The sequence below is a fragment of the Coccinella septempunctata genome, chromosome 6 (assembly GCF_907165205.1).
Source record: "Coccinella septempunctata chromosome 6, icCocSept1.1, whole genome shotgun sequence".
In the NCBI taxonomy this organism is placed as follows: domain Eukaryota; kingdom Metazoa; phylum Arthropoda; class Insecta; order Coleoptera; family Coccinellidae; genus Coccinella; species Coccinella septempunctata.
The window spans coordinates 9,845,662-9,864,567 of record NC_058194.1 but is presented as its reverse complement, the minus strand read 5'-3'; the positions used below and the strand labels follow the sequence as shown (position 1 = coordinate 9,864,567).

Sequence of the window (18,906 nt, the reverse complement as noted above, 5' to 3'; positions counted from 1 at the left end):
ACCGAAACTTATGAGTTTGTCCGAACTAAATTAGCCCAAGCTTTCTCCCAGCAGAGCCACTACTACAATCTACGCCGGAGGGACTGGCGATGCAGAATAGGAGACCAGGTGTACCGAAGGGAGCATCCCTTATCTTCTGCAGTAGAGGGAATTGCCGCCAAATTGGCCCCGAAATATTCCGGTCCATATACCGTTGTCAAAGTAATCTTTTCGGTAGTGTATAACATCAAGGATGGCGGTGGTAAGGTTTTCCGACATGTTCATATTAAAGATCTGAAGCCCTCTCTTGAAGAGGGGGTGTCTGAAATATAAATACCGTTACTAACCGTATAGTAGTACCGTTCAAAGCGAACAGAGTACTAATGAACCGTAAATTAATTAGGGAGGGAGGGAGAGGGAGAAAGAGAGAGAGAGAGAGAGAGAGAGAGGGAGAGAGAGAGAGAGACAAAGAGAAAGAGACAGGGTGCACTGCCATTCGACTGAGACCAGCTGCTGTACCGATTTCCGCCGACAGAAGGAGTGACTTGCCAGGATCTCAACAGACCGTAACTACCGTCTATTTCCACCGTACTCCTCTGGAGTGACCGTACAAAATTTAACCGTATTTACAGTCTATTTCAACCGTATTCTCCTGGAGAGACCGTGTTTCATCAGCCGCCCCCACACCGACCAGGGCGCCAGTTGACATCAATATTTGTTGAGACTTGTACATTTCTGTATATAATTTAATCCAGTAGGAATTAAGGACTAAACATTTATTTTGTTGCCAGTTATTTTTGCCAGTGGGAGACAGTTCCCTAAATCAGTTAGAACTAGATTTTCGTCAGAAGAGGTAGGTACTCTTTTTGAACGATTAAAAACAGTCAGAAAGCAGAGACCAAGAAGACGCTTCCACCCTAGTTTTCACGGCTACCCTTCTCCACTGATCATTCAAGTCTACCCGGGCTCTCTAATTTTTGGAGATTCTGTGAGAGACGTGGGGTTCCACTGATTGCCCCACTGGCACCCGAGCAAAGGTAAGGAGCGTCCAGGGTGAGAGAAAAAGCAAATCACAGAGGACAAGGCTGAGGCTGTTCACCTAACAGGCAAACGGAAGGTAGGCACTGAAGATGATTCTGTTACCTCGCCAGTAGAAAACCGGCTAAGACCAACGAAGATGGAGTTAAGAAGGTGGTAGAGCAGGAAATGCTCTCTAGCAATATCCACATTAAGAGGGAGGAAGCGTTAAGGTGTTCGCGAAAGAGCGAGAGAGAGAGTGTAATGTTACTCATACCTCTCTCCGAGCACGCTTAAACGCGACTAAGATGAGAAGAGGTGAGCCCGTTAACGACTTCTGCGACAGGTTTGATGCTATTGTGAGAGAGTATGAAACCTGTGAAGATGTCATTTAACTGACGGCTCTAGAAGTCAGGTCTGCCTTTTATCAATCACTGGAGAGTGATTCCTGAGCTGAGAAATGCTGTCCTAATAAAACGGCAAACCACGACTCAGGAGATTACTTTGGAGGAGATTAAATCCTTCATCTCCCAGTTAGAGGCGGAGAAGAACTCCAGAAATAATGAGGAAGCCCCTAAAATTCACTGGATCCAAGCTTCCTCTGCACCTAAAATTAGATGCTTTAGGTGCAATAAAGAGGGGCACAGATCTAGTGAATGCTCGTTGAGGTTGCACGATAAATGGCTCTGCTACAACTATCGGGCTATCAGTCATAAGGGAATGACTGTCCTAATCTGACAGTTCTAAGCGGAAACAGTGCACCTCCAAAAAATTCAAGTAGGTCGAAATTCAAAGTTGGAATGAAAGGTTGATCCAAAATCTTAAGAGGTAAAGAGGTTAAGTGACTTAGAAAAATACAAATTAAAGAGGAAAAAAATAACTCAAAAGAACCAGGTGAGTGTAATTTCAAAAATTATATTAGTTTTGTTGCCGATTCTGGAGCCACTGATGATAGAGTAAATGATCGATGGATCCTAAGTAACTGAGAGGTGTGAAAACAAAACAATTAAAAGTACAAAAAAAATCAGATTGCTGATATTTAGATAGATGTTAAAGGAGATCTATTTATTATATAGAGATCCACTAAAGAATAAGAGCATAAAACTATTAAATGTCTATGCCGCTGAAGATGTGTCTGAGAATCTGTTATCATTGAGACGGTCAACACATTCAGGACTTAAAATTTATTTAGATGATGATGTTTTGAGTGTTTATGATAACGATACTAATAAGATTGTTTTAGAGGGACAGTATGAGAAGCCAAATTGGATCATAAACTTTAAAATTAAGAAGCCAAACCAAAGTAAGCCCAACAATGAAATAGAGTATGAAGAATATTATTGTAGAGCTGAAATATTTGAAGATAATGAGATGACTGAACAATCGCAGATACCCAATAAAGAGGAAGAGTTGTTAGAGAGGGGGGGGGGGGGAGAACCTAAAAAGGGAAGAATCCAGCCTGCGATTGGGAGGGAGGAAGAGAGAAATCTCATTATTCCTCCTGATGACCTGGTTCTCAGCACATTAGATGAAAATTTGAAAGAACCAAATCAGGAAATGAAGAGTTGGGATTATAGCCTGCTAACTAGAGATGCAGTCAAATTAGACGACTTAGAGACAATTCAAAATTTAGCTGCTCATAAGTTATCCGTTGGGAGATATCCCTTGTGTTAGAGTCTTATCCTGTAATTATTAGGTTTATATCTGGTCGAAGGTCGATTTCTTCTTTAAAATATGATAAATTCATAGCATTTTCCAATTTGAAGAAGCGGTACGATAATAAAAGTTTACTCGCAACTAGATTTTTAAATCAAATCATGAAAGTTGAGAAAGAAAACTTAGTTCTGCTACGAATGCTAGTCAATTCATTCTCAGAAAATTTGTCGGCATTAATCTTGGTTTCCCGGTAGAAAATTGGTGCTTTCCATTATTTAACTTAATGTTAGAGAAGTTAGACGAAAATACACGCATGACATTTGAAATACCAACATTCAGTGAAGTACAGAGATCTCGAGGAACAAGCCAGGATACAGTGGAAGCTGAAAGATATCAAGACCATCTCCATTGTCAGATCATCTACAGGCCTGATACCGAAGAAACTACTAGAGATGCTCTACGAAACCTTAGAAGTTTTTAAAGTTTCGAAGTGCTAGCTTAGAGCTAATAATGAAGTTTAAGAGTTTTTTGTGTTTTTACTATATCCCGCGATGAAAACAGCTCTGTTAGGGGCCACATTGGACCTTAAGGTCGCAGTGAACTGCAACCTCTTCTCACTATAACTATATAATAATAATAATAATAATAATAATAAATGTCTTTATTTCACCAGAAATCTCAAGGGGAAGTTCACCCAAAGGTGCTCTACCACTTAACCCTTGTAGTTTACGAAAAAAATACATTTGAATATACCTAAATCATGAAAAAAAGGAAAAATGAGCAAACAATGCATATAAATCAAAGATAGAAGAGAAAAAAAAAGACAAAAATATGAGAATGTTAGTAAACATAATTCACGGAGAAAATCAAGAAATCATGTCGAAGAGGGATCGAGGAGATAAGCCTTAATTCTCTTCCTGAACCCAGCTCGATTTAAAAGCTTGAATTCACTAGGAATACTGTTGTACAGCCTGTAAATATTATAACTGAAACTTCTTTCAAAAGTAGATGTTCTGTGATGAGGGCATGATAATATATTTCTACGACGAACGTTGATATTATGAACATCAGTTCTGTACACCAGTTTATTGTAGAGATAAGGTGGGCTTCTCGTCAAAATGATATTATGAAATGTACAGAGAGCGTGAAGTTCAAAACAAATCTTCATTGGAAGCCAACTCAACTCCACCAACTTATGTGACACATGATCATACTTCCTAATTCCGTAGATGAACCGGATGCAACAGTTTTGTACACGCTGGATCCTGCCCAGCGTTTCCTGATCAAGACAGAAACTAAACACAGGAGAACAATAATTAAACTGTGACAAGACTAAAGTCTCACACAGAACGTTTTTTGTATGAATGGGCAGGTACGATCTATGTGGATACAGCAGTCTCAATGCTCCATACGCTTTACGAACTACGCCCACCACATGTTCACGAAATCTTAAAGAATCGTCCAAAACCAAACCCAAGTCCCTTGCGCTATTAGCAAATTGAATAGCTTCATTATTTATTGTTGGCTTGAACTTATCCCTAACAATTGCTTTGTTTTTATTGGAACCGAATACTAGAGCAAACGACTTTTTTGGGTTCAGATTCAGTGAATGTTTTACTGCTATGTCCGCTAGTTGTTTAAGATCATCATTCATTCTCAATGCAGCATTATTTAGGTCACTCACTGTAAAATCGTAGTAAAGCTGGAAGTCATCTGCATACATATGGACGTTACAATATCGAATGAACTTTACGAACTGACTGGTGTAAACTAAAAAGAGGAGTGGACCAAGAACCGAGCCTTGCGGGACACCATCTACAACATTTTTTGCACGAGAGACTTTTTCACCCAACTTTACACTTTGCGAACGTCCCGTGAGATATGACCGAAAGAGCTGTAGCGCATCCTCGCAGACTCCACAAGATTTTAAAATAGCTAGGAGAATATCATGCTTAACCGTATCGAAAGCTCTGCTGAAGTCAAGCAGAAACAAGGCTACACATTTGGAATCATCAAGTGAGCGCAAAATATCATCAGTTACCTTCAGCAGTGCACTAGTAGAATTGTATCCGGAACGAAAGCCTGACTGAATTCCAGGTAAAATCAAGTTATTCTCCAGATATTCGGAAAGTTGGTCAGCCATTATTTTTTCCAAAAGTTTGGATAAACCTGATAGAATGCTGATAGGTCTCAGATCCGAGAACTCTTGAGGATTTTTGTTTTTAGGAATAGGCGTAATTTCAGCGTGCTTCCAGGAAGTAGGGAACTTAGAACTGTGCAGAATGGAATTGAAGATGTTAACAATATCCTTTGTGTGTTGGAAGAATTTCCAAAATAACACGATAACTCCAACACATTTACTGAAACCTTATGAAATGCAGTGTTAGAATCTAAATTGTTCAAAGCCATTGAAAACAACAAAAAAACGGAAAAGTCCGGTAATTTTAAGGATTTTATTGAATTCACTGCCGTTTCAAGACCGTGCAATAATCATTGAGAGATACAAACGACGGGTGTAGTTAAGTTTTAAATTGCAATAATTTGGAAAAATATGCGAATGCTTTACGTCTTTGTCTAAGGTTTTTACCTTATCTTTTATGCTTTATTGAGCAATTTCATTATTTTCTGGTATAAGTTGCAAATAACTTATTGGGGCAAGGGCTTCAGCCTTTAAAAAACTTTTCAAAGACTTTCAATTCCACAAGGTGAACTGGTGAACTTTTCTCACGCTAAATTTGTCTAAACGATATATCAGCTGTTAACTATGCGATCAGTTATTTATTTAAAAATCTCACCCCTGGCCACACTAATGAAAATATTAATTTTTTTGAACTAATTCATTTATATTATTAAAATACACTACTACTAAATTATTTCCACCATACCATAACTCGATCCATTTCTACAATCATTTACTTTCACTTCATCGCCGCACTCCTCTATCTTGTACTGTACTGACTGATCCTGTTTCGGTGCGTGCGTAGCGTAGTTATATTCGTAGAGGCCTATTCTAGATCGTGTATTGGAGCCTTTTTCTAGAGTTATCTCTAATTTGGTCGTATATTTTATCCATGTTAACAATAAATTGAAACCTAATCTCTAATGCAGTTCACGAGCTACAGTTCCGGCTTAGGTTCATTACTATATTTTATGGAAGATATTTTTCATTCATAGGTCCTAGTGCTTTCCCTTGTTTTTTCTTTGTCAATCATTGATTATCATTGTTGAAAGAGTTAAATGGATATTTTATAAAAACAAAAAAATATAATTATGTCTCATGAACGACCTTTTTGAGCTTATATTCATAAAAAGAGATCCCATCCAATTATTATAATACATAAATGTTATGATGAATGATGATGAACTTACTGATATCGCACATACAACTTTGCAACCCTTGGGTTTCACAATAAGGAATGCATTTACCATCTTTGCATTTTCCTCTTTCTTGACAATCGGTATTATCTGCCATAGGGGGGCTTTTTGGACACTCTGCTTGGTGTCCTGTACAAAGAGACTCTTGTTCACAAGTCGCATATTGGGCTTCCCTACATTTCGCACCAGCTCTCATAAACTGGCAATGCTGACAGCATGGCGAATTTTTATCACTAAAAGGGTCTTTGGAGTAGAATTGCTTGAATACATATTACAAAAAATTTCTTACCTACACACAGCTCGTGGTCTGAGTTTACAGTCCTTATCACAACATTGGTCATTATCCTCTGTTCCTAATAATCCAGCATCACATTCTTCATCTCCTTCCACTCTCAAATTGCCACAAAAGCTTTCTTCGGGTTCCGAGAAACACTTTCCTGATTTTGCCTGCAGCACTTTCCTAATAGATCTCAAGCTGCATGGGGAAAATTTCTGAAAATGTTGCATTTTAGATGTCGTTTCTATTTACGTATTTTCAATCAGAACACTGAGGAAATCGTACCATGATCTCTACACAGTAGATTATTTTACCTCAAATTCCCCACCTAGCTTTCCCTTAAGGATTGAATAGGAAATCTATGTATGATCACTAATTTGAATAGGGAATGTTATTTGAAAGATTTCTTCAATAGGAATATTTTTTTGCACTGAAGAGGAAAATAATACCAAATGACTTTTCATTTTCAGAGGCGGTTGAGGAGAACTAAAGTCTTTTCAAGATTTGCTTTACACAATACAGGACCGAAAATAACTCAACTAGTTAATGTTGCCAGAACTTGAAAATTTTCACTGAATGAAGAAAAAAATCAAGAGGTATACTACAGACAATACACAAAAAGAGAATAGAGAATTTCAATTTCGATGATTCGTTCTGCTGGTTTTACTGTTAATTTTGATTGAAAAATGCTTGAAATGGGTGAGGGAAAGGTGCAAAACCTAAGTTTTTTTTGTGCCGGAAAAATGTGAAAAATACATTTTTTATTCGTTTCCGGATATAATATTGTTGTCTTTGCTCAAATAACTACATTTTTCATGAACTTTTCTAGAAAACCACATATCAATAAGAGATCGGTAGTTGGAGAAATATGTCTTTTTGGGATGTAGTTTCCCCTTGAGTTTGGAACAGTAATACTAGCAATATAATTCGGACTGGCAGAAATCTACACCCTCAATATACCATGGAGAACGTGCCGACATCGAAGGTGAGTAGCGACAGACCGATTTCGCTCTTGTTTGAGCTCTTCTCAGTATCGCATAACTAAACAAAATGATGCCGACTAAATGAAGAAGAGGACCTTCTGTTGAAATCCAGTGGCGGCATCGAAGTAGTAAATATATCGATGCGACATCTGCCGGTAATCACCTTTGATATCGGCGTTCTCCACGGTTTAATGAAGGTGTACATTTCTGCCTGTCCGATTTATATTGTTATCTTTTTGAGCCTTTCGGCGTTAAACTATCTTCAGCAATATTAACTGTTCATTTTAATAAGAATACTGTGTTTTCAAGATAAGGATGGAGGTACGATCTAGGAAACGGTAAGTAATACGGGGCGTTTGAAATACATAAAAGTGCTTTCAAGGATGCCTTTCGAAAAGTATTCATTTATATTCCCACTTTTTCCGCTCTATACATTGACTTCAATATTTTTGTAATCCGACGTCTCGTCTGAGAAGCCTGTTAGTACTAATTTGAGTTATATCTAAATAACAATTTTTTCCACCTCTCTCTTTGCATGCATTGTGCCATATGTTATAATCAGATGGTTGAAAAACTGAATGAAGTTCGGTATATTGCGGATAGCCAACGAGTTTCATTAGGTTATGGGCCACTCGAATTTATCAGTTACTAGCTGACCCGGCGAATTTTATTTCGCCTTATAGATACATAAAAATATTCTAACCATAGGTATTTTTTTAAACAAGAGTATATTAGGTAAAGTTAAAGTACAAAATATACAAAAAATTTTAATACATCGAAATAGGTATGTGCATTGTTATTTATTTTCTTTATTTAAGATGTAGGTACCGAATTGTTGTACATATTATGACTTTTGTTACGAATATTTTACAATTCCTTCATTGTAGTACCTTGTGATGAACGACATTCTTAGATTTTTTCCCGGGTGCGAGAATAAATAGGGCAGAAAGTTTGCGTACTCGTCAACATGCAACATACAACTGGCCATGAGAAAAACTATTTTCTAGATTTAAGCCACACACACCCAAGGACTGGCCTTGCGATTTGTTGATTGTCATAGCAAACGCAAAACGAATGGGAAATTGAATTCTCTTAAACTTAAATGTCATATCTGTTGGCAGCATCGGAATTGTGGTAATAAGAACTTTGTCACCTTTACACTTTCCTTTGAGTATTGCGCAATGAATCACGTTACTTTTGAGGTGTTTCACCACCAAACCTGCAGAATTTTGGCTGGTTAAGATTTCTCGACTTAATGACAACTGATGCAACCTTCAGGTGTAATTTTTGTGGTGGCAAACCAGGTAAATCCAACGAGTTCAAAAAATCAGTAGGACAATTTGTAGTTTCATTCTCGTTTGTTGCACTATCTATAGATTTATAACAAGTGGACCAATAATTTCACTTTGAATGATCAAATTCAACTGATCAATATCTTTGTTCGTTACCGCAAGAATGGCTCCTTCACTCAACCAATTCAGGTTATGTGGTTGGCAATTATATTTGGAAATACTTTGGCTATGAGCTCATCCTTGGTTGATAAAAAAGTGCAGAAATTTGATGGAAATGAAATCAAACCTATCGATTGATCGACCGGACCACGGCCATTAACTATATCTAGCAATTGTTCTGAGAAAATTCCGGCAGATGGATCACTCAACAATGCAACTCGCATGTTTGAGTTAAACGTAGTTTTTGCACAGAGCACCATAAAGTTGATGATTTTAGGCAATCATTTATTTCATCGGCGGCCGTCGATTTTGCAATGACCGGTAATTTTTATCGGAAGCCACCAGACAATAGAATCAATGCGCCCCCAAAGCATCTTGAATCATTGCTCAAGTCTTTTATGGTCCGATCGAGTGCTTCCAATGCTCGTTTGTGGGCCATTGAGCATTCAAAATAATATAATTATTTTACTTGCAGTCAGAACCTTTGCCATTGCTGAGTGCTTTGCATTATTGCATGTTGGATACTCAACTGTCTGCAGGTTTAACGGTAACCTAAACGCAGAATGAGCTGTTCTGCATCCCTCTAGCAACGTGGCTGCTATCCCCGAAGAAGCGACTGCTACTGCAATTACTGATTTTGCACGAATAGCAGCTAAAATTATTGCATTATTGCGATTAGTAGTAAAGTTTTACCAGTTCCACCCACAGCATCAAGGAAAAATAAGCCCCCATTCCCTTCTTCAATTGTCTTCATTATCCTATCATAAATTCCCTTTTGTTGTGAATTCAATAGTGGTTTAAGGCATCTCGATCATACTCTCGTTCGCATTCCAATTCTCTATTGAAAACTTCGTTAGTTCCACGATGAGGCGATGGCATTCCTAACTTAACCAACAAACTGCCAGACATGAGATGAGACAGGTTTTCGATCAAATAAATCTATTAGAAAAATAAAATTAGAACTTCTGTACAAACAGGTACTCGGTCGAAGACGACCAACAAAAAAAATCTTCAATTTCTTAAACATATGCAAAGGAGCATAAAACAATAAACCATATTTTTCATAACAAAATCTTGGATTAAAATTCAACTTCCCAACTTATCGTGCAATAATAATTATAATCAATACTTAATCAATGAACTATAGAGGAGCTTTCAGGAATCTGGACAAACAAAAATTGGAACTTTCTACCTTTTTCTCCGACTGCTATTTGTCTAATGCTGCTAATGAAGAACATTTCGATACCAGACTTTACCCGCACAAAACGGCGAATCCGTTACACTCAACCGAACTTTCCGCACTTTTGCGTCGCAAGCGCTTAACGCTTTAAATTTCGACCCTATCCAAAATTCCAACACAATTCTATATCTGGTCTTACTGCAAATCAAAAATAAACGATCACTCCTCGAATACTACTTTACTGATTCCGGATAAAACTGACTTTAGCTGCAAATTATTTCCGTTCTCTTCAACTACCTATTTCCCGATATTCCGTTTCTACTTAAACAAAACCAACAAAAAAAAAGACTGGACTTTTCTTTATACGCAACTTTTCCAAATATTTATGAGCCGACCGAGTCTCCGATTCTATTCCGTGATCCACCCATATTATTCTCTTACTTCGTGCAAACCTAATTATTTTAAGTCCCTATACTCTTTCTTTACTGACTGACTCTACTCTCTACTATTTCCCTGTAATTTTTTCAATATTTTACAGATCACGTCCCCGAACCGACTTTTTCTAGGTACTTTTTTCCCCGGTCTTTCTCTCCCTCGCTATGGGTGGTACCAAAACGTCCCGAAATCGAAATCATTGGACGATCATTCTTGCTGAGTTGAAAAATAAGCGTTCCCAAGCTCGGCGGTTATAAGAAAATTTCGGCTATTTCGGATTCTGCGAACTGATTTCCTCTCAGGGTCTCCAGACTAATAAATCTTCCCTATTTACATTGCTGATCGTTTTCGCTTGTTCCGAAGTCCCTATCACCGGATATTGAAATCAATTACAGATCTCCTTACTGAGTGTCATGAAAAACATTTTCGACTCTTATCGGTTAGGTTATTATTTAAATTCCCGCGACTTGATACCGTCTGATCTCAAGCGCCGCATAATAAACGCCTTTGCAGCTCTGCTGCAACAATGTATGAAGGTTCTAGCTATACACCGTTAAAATTATCTCAAATTAATTCGGAATCTTGTATTTCGAATCATTACAATAATCAGCCTTTATAAGTAGCACTACCCAATCTTATTTAACCGGACTATTTGGCTTTTAAGCTTTACGATGACTGCACTTGAATCCTCCGGGATGATTCATCAAGGGTGGCGACACGCCGTATTTCAGAATCCGTATGTTCAATGACAATGAAGAAATTTTCAACAAAATCAGCTAGAAAAAATGTTTCCAACTATTTTCATGTTCCAAGTGTTTTTTTCTTTTTTGCAAAAGTATTAAGGTTAGAACCAAATTGTAACGTTAGAAACTATCGTTTCTATTTCGAAGAAAATTTTTCCACAAACAATTATTGAACGGTAGGGGAAAAATACTTTTGTGAAAAAATACTCTAATGTCTAGTACTTCATTTCCTTGTGAGATCATATTCTATTTTTTCACGGGACAATTGAGGGTCCACGTTCCTAATGTTCTGTGGAAAACTGTATATCTAATTTCTGTATGTGAATTGATTTTAAAAAACTAATCTTCTAAACAGATGAGAGTAACTCATTAAATGTTAAATTGAAAACCAATGGAAGTTATGTAATAAAGGCAAATGCAATTAATAGCATTCGATGCTATTTTGCATATTTCATTTTTAAAAATTGAAACAAAAACGTGGCCGCGTGAGTTTAGCGGGCTAATCTTAAGTTTTTGCTCACACCTATATTTAATCGTAACATATACACTACATACCCTCCTTCTTGGATGATTTATTTATTTATTCATTATGCTTCGCATAATTTATGAAAGGTACAACCCATTTGATACATAGTATAAAGAAAAATAAAACAAACTGCATACAATAAGATTTAAACTCTACAACAAACACAAAACTAACACTTTAAACAACGATAATGATAAACCAAAAAACTGAAGAGTAGGTGACATACTGTTACAGCGCGTTAAACATCTATTAATATAAAAATGCTTGCGGAAAAACCATCCCCTCTATGGAATAACTCCAAAACAAATTTCCCATTGGATTTACTCGAACTGTTTGTGTTGGCGAAAATGATAGCTCTTAAGTTGTTGAGATAAAATGGACTGTATTAAAAAAGCGGCGGTATCAGAAACCTCACCTGGATGTTGTAGTTCCAATTTTGCCAGTGCCAACGGTCGATTGAGCTCTTCTTCAAGTCAGCAATACAGCACTGTTGAATTACTATTGTGCACAGCAACACAGCACTTTCACTATAGTCACAGTGAAATAAGTAGTTTTGGAAAATAGCGAAGAAATACCAAAAAACGTAGCGATAAGCGGTTAAGCAGCAGTATGTCGATTGTAGCGAATGTCATTCATTACTGACTAATTGTCTTTTTGATGAGGGGGGAGTAACAAATTAGATTCCTGATACCACATGGAATAACGCGTATTTTGAAATCTAAGTGTTTTCTCCAACATCCTGCCCCGGGAAAATGAAGAATGAATTTTAAACATACGTACTGGAAAAATTATTTAAACTTGAGTGAGACAAAAAAAAAACAATATGATCGTTGATCGCAGATGCGTAGAGAGCGGATCATTTTATAAAAAAAAACAAAATAATTCACGCAGAAATAAATTATAAAATAAAATACCAAATTTGATGCAATTATTTTTTTTTATTAGGATTGCTCACTGGGAAGTGGGCAAAGTTTCACAAGTGGGCGTTTTAGTAAACCTGTAGAGGTTTTAATGGTGGCGACGCGAGCAACCTTATCGTCACCAGGGTGTAAATCAAGGATTCTACCTAAATTCCATTTGCCTGGCGGAACATTATTATCTTTTATCAACACCACCGTGCCAATTTTAGGTGATAGTGGATCTAGCCACTTGGTACGCTGCTACAGCGTATGTAAATACTCTTGGCGCCAACGACGCCAAAAATCATGATGAATGCGTTGTAGAAGTTGCCATCTAGATAAACGGTTCAAGGGTAAATCAGAAAACTCTGGAGTGGGAACTGCAGATGGCGGTTCCATTATGAGAAAGTGTCCAGGCCTCAAAATATCAACACTTTCAATGTCTGAGGACAGTGGTGTCAGTGGACGCGATTTCAAACTGGATTCGACCAACGTCAAAATGGTGTTGAACTCTTCGTACGAAAGAATTTGGTCACCAATTACTTTCGTTAGATGGAGTTTCACGGATTTGAAAAATAGCTAGTCCGTTGAAATGGGTACCAGAGGGTAGTGAAAACTTAAAATTGATAGATTCTTGTTGAGCTGCAGTTTGCATCAGCTTTAGTTGTTTACTTGCTCCAACGAAGTTTGTGGCGTTATCACAAAAAATTTTTTGAATTCTTTCTTTTCTTGCAATGAAACGCTGCAAGGCAGAAAGAAACGTTTCAGATGATAAATCGCTAGCTAACTCTAAATGCACAGCTTTCGTAACAAGGCATACAAAAACACATATGTAAGCTTTGCAAGCTTTGACATCACGATGACGGGTCAAAGTTATGTAATAAGGACCTCCGAAGTCAACAGCAGAATTAAGGGAAGCTTTAGCTTGCGTAACTCGACTTTTCGGTAGTGAAGCCATAGGGGGCTGATACGGTTTAGGAGCGATTTTCCAGCAACGAAAGCATTTTGAAATTACTGAATTAATGGCGCGTTTGCTAGCTAGAATCCAGAATTTTTGAGAAATTAAGTATTGGGTGGTGCGGCACCCCGCATGCAAATAGGTTGTATGGTAATGATCTATGATCAAAGAAGTTAAGCGGCTCTGTCGCGGCAAGAGCATCGGAAACTTCGCATCATGTGGCAGGTGAGCGTGTTTGATGCGTTCTCCTACTCGTAAAACACCCTCGGAATCAATGAATGCGTGCAACTTTCGAAGAGGAAACGAACACCTTCTGCTTTTATATTCCTGCGCAAAATATTTATGTTGGGTGAACTTGACAAGCAACAAAAGAGCGGAGTACATCTCACTGGAAGACAGACGATCAGTAAATTTGTTGGACCGATTCCTTACATTATTTATAAATCGCAGAACATACGCTGTAACATGTAACAAGGTATTGAATGACGAGAATCTGTCCAGTAAATTGGCAACTAAATTTTTATCATTGGGGACATTTAACAGAAATAATTTACGTTGTTCCTCCGTAGGATATGAAAATGAAGAGGTTGGAATGAAACTTGATATCTCACGTTCTTGCAACAGGGGTGGACCGGTGAACCACCAACTTACCGAGAGAAGATGAGAATGTAGTACGCCTCGAGAAGCGATGTCTGCGGGATTATTTTCTGTATTAATATAATACCATGAATTTTGAGGTGAATTAGTTTGTATGAAAGAGACACGATTGGCCACAAACGGTTTCCAACGAGTAGATTCGCCGTCCAGCCAGTGAAGTAGGATTTGCGATTCTGACCAAGAGACTATTCGCTTTATGTGTATGGTCGATTCCAAAATTTTGACAGTATATTTCATCAATTTGCTGAGTAAGACTGCAGCGCACAGTTCGAGGCGAGGAATAGTTATCCTCTTCAAAGGCGTAAGTTTGGATTTTGCACATAAAAAATTAGTAGAAATCGAAAAATTATTCAGCGCTCTTAAATAAATGACACATGCGTATCCCCTCTCACTGGCGTCACAGAACCCATGGATCTCGTAACTGGAGACCTCAGGTGGAATAATAAGGCGTGGAATTTTCAACTCCGAGAGTAACGGTAGTTCTGACGTATATTGTTGCCGGGTAATGTCAGGAGGCGGCGTTTCATCCCAATCAGTTTTCGATATCCAAAGTTGTTGGATTAAGTTTTTAGCGAGAAAAATCGTAGGTGCAACAAATCCGAGGGGATCATACACTTTTGCTAATTCAGAGAGCATAATCCTTTTCGTACATAATGAATTATCAATTGCTTTACAGAAGAAACTAAAGTAATCATTGCTGGGATTCCAATTCAGTCCTAAAACTTTTAATGAGAACAGTTGTAACCCATCGTCAAATGATAGTGAGTCAACAGATACATGCGATGCTGGCAAATCACTCAGAAGTGATGGCTCATTACTGCAAACTTGCGCAATTGAAAACCAGCCTTCTCTAACAAGGAAATTAAATCATCGCGGAGTGTGCGAGCGTCTTCAATGGTGGGTGCACTAAAAATAAAATCGTCGATATAGGAATTATTTGAAATAATTTCGGCTGCATGTGGATGATTTGATTTTTCATCTTCTGCGAGTTTACGCAGGACGCAAAGCGCTAAGTATGGGCTCGATCGTAGTCCATAAGTGACGGTTTTCAAGCGAAAGTCTTGAACTTTATCGTTCGGTGAAAAGCGAAAAAGAATTCTTTGAAAATCACAATGACTAGAGTCCACCCAAATCATCCGATACATTTGGCGTGTATCACAGCATATAACAAATGGAAAAAGGCGAAAATTAGTTATGATTTTGGAAATATCGGGTTGCAATTTTGGACCTGTCATTAAATGATCGTTAAGGGTTTTTTGAGAGTTGAATTTATATGATCCGTTAAAAACAACTCGCAATTTGGTTGAGATGCTTTCAGGTTTTAGTACGCAATGATGAACTAAATAATATGAATTCGACTGTATTTCATAGGAAGGTATAACTTTCATATGATTTGATTTGAGGTAATCCATCATAAATTCTTTGTACTGTGTATAAAACTGAGGATTCTTTAATAGACGGCGTTCAGACGGCGGAGTAAAATCGAGATAAGGCGAAGTTACGCATATTCATGAACTGTGGCGTTGAATTATCAACAAAAGGTAGGGAGACGACAAATTTTCCGTCATCGGCGCGAGATACCGTTTCAAGAAAATGCTTTTCACAATCAACTTCTTCCTGACTGAAATGTTCGACCTTGGGGACAGTTTCCGCTTCCCAAAATTTTCGTATGTCACAATCGAGCACATTTTCGCTTGAGTTTATGAAAAACGAAGAAACATGATGCGGAAAACTGTTATTGGTCTTACCAAGTAAAATATAACCGAATACAGTATTTATAGCCACGGGTTGATTATCGTTACCGGTGATGCAATCAGATAAAATAATCCGAGAAAAAAATCTCTGCTCCCAGAAGCAAATCTATGGCACCGGGACGATGAAATGATCGATCAGCTAGGGGTAAATTACGAATATGATTCCATGAATCAGTACAAACTGGATGTACAGGTAAATTTTCACAAATTCTATCAATTACTATAGCATTAGTAAATAAAATCGGATTATTCGACATTACTGGTTTCAATGATAGCGATACTGATCCACTACTCAATTTAGCATTCATGGATCCTAATCCTCTGACTTCAACAGAATTAGGAACTTTATGCAAGTTCAGAAGTTTTACTGCCTTTTCCGTGATAAAGCAAGTCATACTACCCGAATCTATTAAACATCTAAGAGATTGATGAGCACCGTGGCCATCACACACATCAACATAAGCAGTAGCCAAAAGAACATGACTGGGATGTGCCATGACCCCAGCACCAACGAAAGTCGAATCATTATCAGGGCGATTTGAGTTATTTTGCGGTCGAAATGATTCTTGACCATTTGACATAGGGAATATTGCGGATGGTGAAAAACTTGACGCATTAGCGGAGCGCATTTTAGTGTTGTCATGGAGAAGTGTGTGATGAAATTTTGACTTACATACTTTACATGTATGCGAGGATCTGCAAGATCGTAAATCATGAGAGGAACTTAGACAATTGAAACATAGTTTGTTGTCTTTACAGAAGTGATAGCGATCAGAAACAGACTTATTAGCAAATGCAGAACAGGTATAAGCGAATGAGTTGCTTGGCAAAAAATACAAGTAGCGGCGGGCGATTTGTTGACAAACAATGCAGTAGTACGAGATGAAATGGGACGTATAAAAGAAGCAGATTTTCGCATTGCATTTTGTTTATCATTAATTGTTTGCGAAGTTGACGATCCCAGCGTTTCTAAAACAAGACAATGTCTATTAATGAAATCAATTACTTCACTGAATGTTGGAACTTCGGTGGATTGATGTTCCATTTCAAAGCGTGTAAGCGTATTATTGTCAAGACGTTTTATAATCATCATGACTAAAATAAAATCCCAATGATCGGTGGGAAATTTGAGGGTTTTTTGGGCACGTGAAATGCTCATTAAAACATGTCCTTTTCCAAATAGAATTAACAAAGCCAAATGATTTTGGAAAATTAATGGTATACAAGTTATACAAGTTATAAATATATTTTAGGATTAATTTGGCTGGGATAAGAGTTGTTTAGGAAAGTGTTACACTTAACCATAAGTATCTACCACTTTATGATTTTACCTTATTATTCACATCATAGCCACTGACTGAATAAGTGTACATCAGATAGGAACCACCTTGGCTGGCACTCGGAGAACATTCTGGTATGTCTGGATCATGTTCAGAACCCCAGTTATGACCAAACTCATGTGCTGTTACTAGATCTGCTTCTCTTGTAATAACTCTTTGACCATAGTGATTTCTACTCGAGCTGAGTCCAGAATTCAAATAGAGCGTGTAGCCGTTTTTGAAATATTCTGAAATATGAGTTTCATTCCAATATCAATGCAAAAAAAACATAAACATGCAAGATTGCAAAACCTGTTGTGTTGTATACAGAGTGAGTGAAAAGCAATGCACAAAAAATTAAATCTTCGATTCACTATTTTGTAGAAAAATATCTACTGGAACAGTTGAATTTTTATTTCAAATTACGCATCTTCTTAGGTATAATTCAGGAGTTTGCCCCAATAAGGGGTATAGTGTAGTACAGCTACAATAACGGTTTGGAGGGAGTGTCGGTCGGATTCATCAGATTTGTCCCCGGTGCCAATACGGTCTCTTGTGGCCTACAAACAAGCTCAGAGAACTAGACTTTTCTCTCCAGTCCTATCTAGATCTGGATCCCCGTACTAGCGAGAAGACCATGGCGCGAAAACGTTTCAATCAAAGATTATAGAGTTAACCTAACCTAACTCTATAATCTTTTAATCTTGTAGCTGGATTAAATAGTGCTCTCTTTTGTATGGAAACACCGGACTGTTTCATTTTACCCACTATAGTTCAGTTAACCCCGTTTGAATAGTCATGTTCTTTGAAGGTAGTTACTTTTATTAGTGTAGGAAATTTAACCATTTCCTCATAAAAAATTCACAAGTCGAATTCCTAGAGCAAATTCGACGAGAAAATGAGAACTGTGAAACCACGTCTCTTTCTTCGTGTCATTTCATTGGTACATGTAAAATGTTCCGAAAATGGTATATAAAGAACTCATACGTTAAACAAAAATCATACCAAGGGAACTTGGATTAGTACATGGTTGTGTGAGAACTCGACAAGAGCGGACGTGTTGTAAAAGAGAAAGTGGAAGAGAAAGTCGAAGTGAAAGTGTACACTAGCGGAGCTACGGAGTGTTTGATTCCGACTGTGAAGTTTGTGTAGGAAACGTTACGAAGTGTTACCATCATAAAGTTCCATTTTTCGTTCATTGTCAGGCAACAATTTTTCCGATCTGATCTGCTCCTGACAAATTAGAATTTACGCAGGAGCGAATAGATTATTTCAATTTTTAATTGATTTTGCTTCAGAGACTGGGTGTGAAAACCCTAAAGAATCTCCTGTTCTGTAAATAGTGAAATTTCTTCGGTATAACATACTAGTGCTGTTTTTTGCTTAGAATTCTGATTTTTCGAGTTTGATGCGGTATCTCCTAACGTAATCTATGGTTGATTAGTGCTACAGATACTTTTTTGCAAGATGTCCGATATTTTTACTGAGAAACACGTTAGTACATCTTTAGCGAAATATATCTGATGAATTGTATTGTCAAAATTTATCTGTGCGCTTTCTGGTGGTTTCGAGATCTTTGGACGCTACATAGACATGTTAACGAAAACTGAATATTCCATTCCTCATTTTGTATTTTAATGGTTTTGTGTTCCTCTGTCAACATCGCAGCGATTTCTTTAGTAGACAGAGAAACACAT

General features: G+C 37.6%; 1 protein-coding gene across 2 annotated transcripts in view; it reads right to left on the bottom strand.

Annotated features, from left to right (window-relative positions):
* LOC123315085 (ADAM 17-like protease) overlaps positions 1-18,906 on the bottom strand; it is an 86,936-nt gene that overhangs the window by 26,881 nt on the left and 41,149 nt on the right. Inside the window, exons 7-9 of one of the 2 annotated variants that reach the window (XM_044900650.1) lie at positions 17,222-17,457; positions 6,317-6,519; positions 6,022-6,260 (exon numbers count right to left, since the gene is read on the bottom strand). In XM_044900650.1, coding sequence (XP_044756585.1) covers positions 6,022-6,260; positions 6,317-6,519; positions 17,222-17,457 — 678 coding nt within the window. The remainder of the gene's footprint in view (positions 1-6,021; positions 6,261-6,316; positions 6,520-17,221; positions 17,458-18,906) is intronic. The other variant, XM_044900651.1, reaches the window with a different exon arrangement.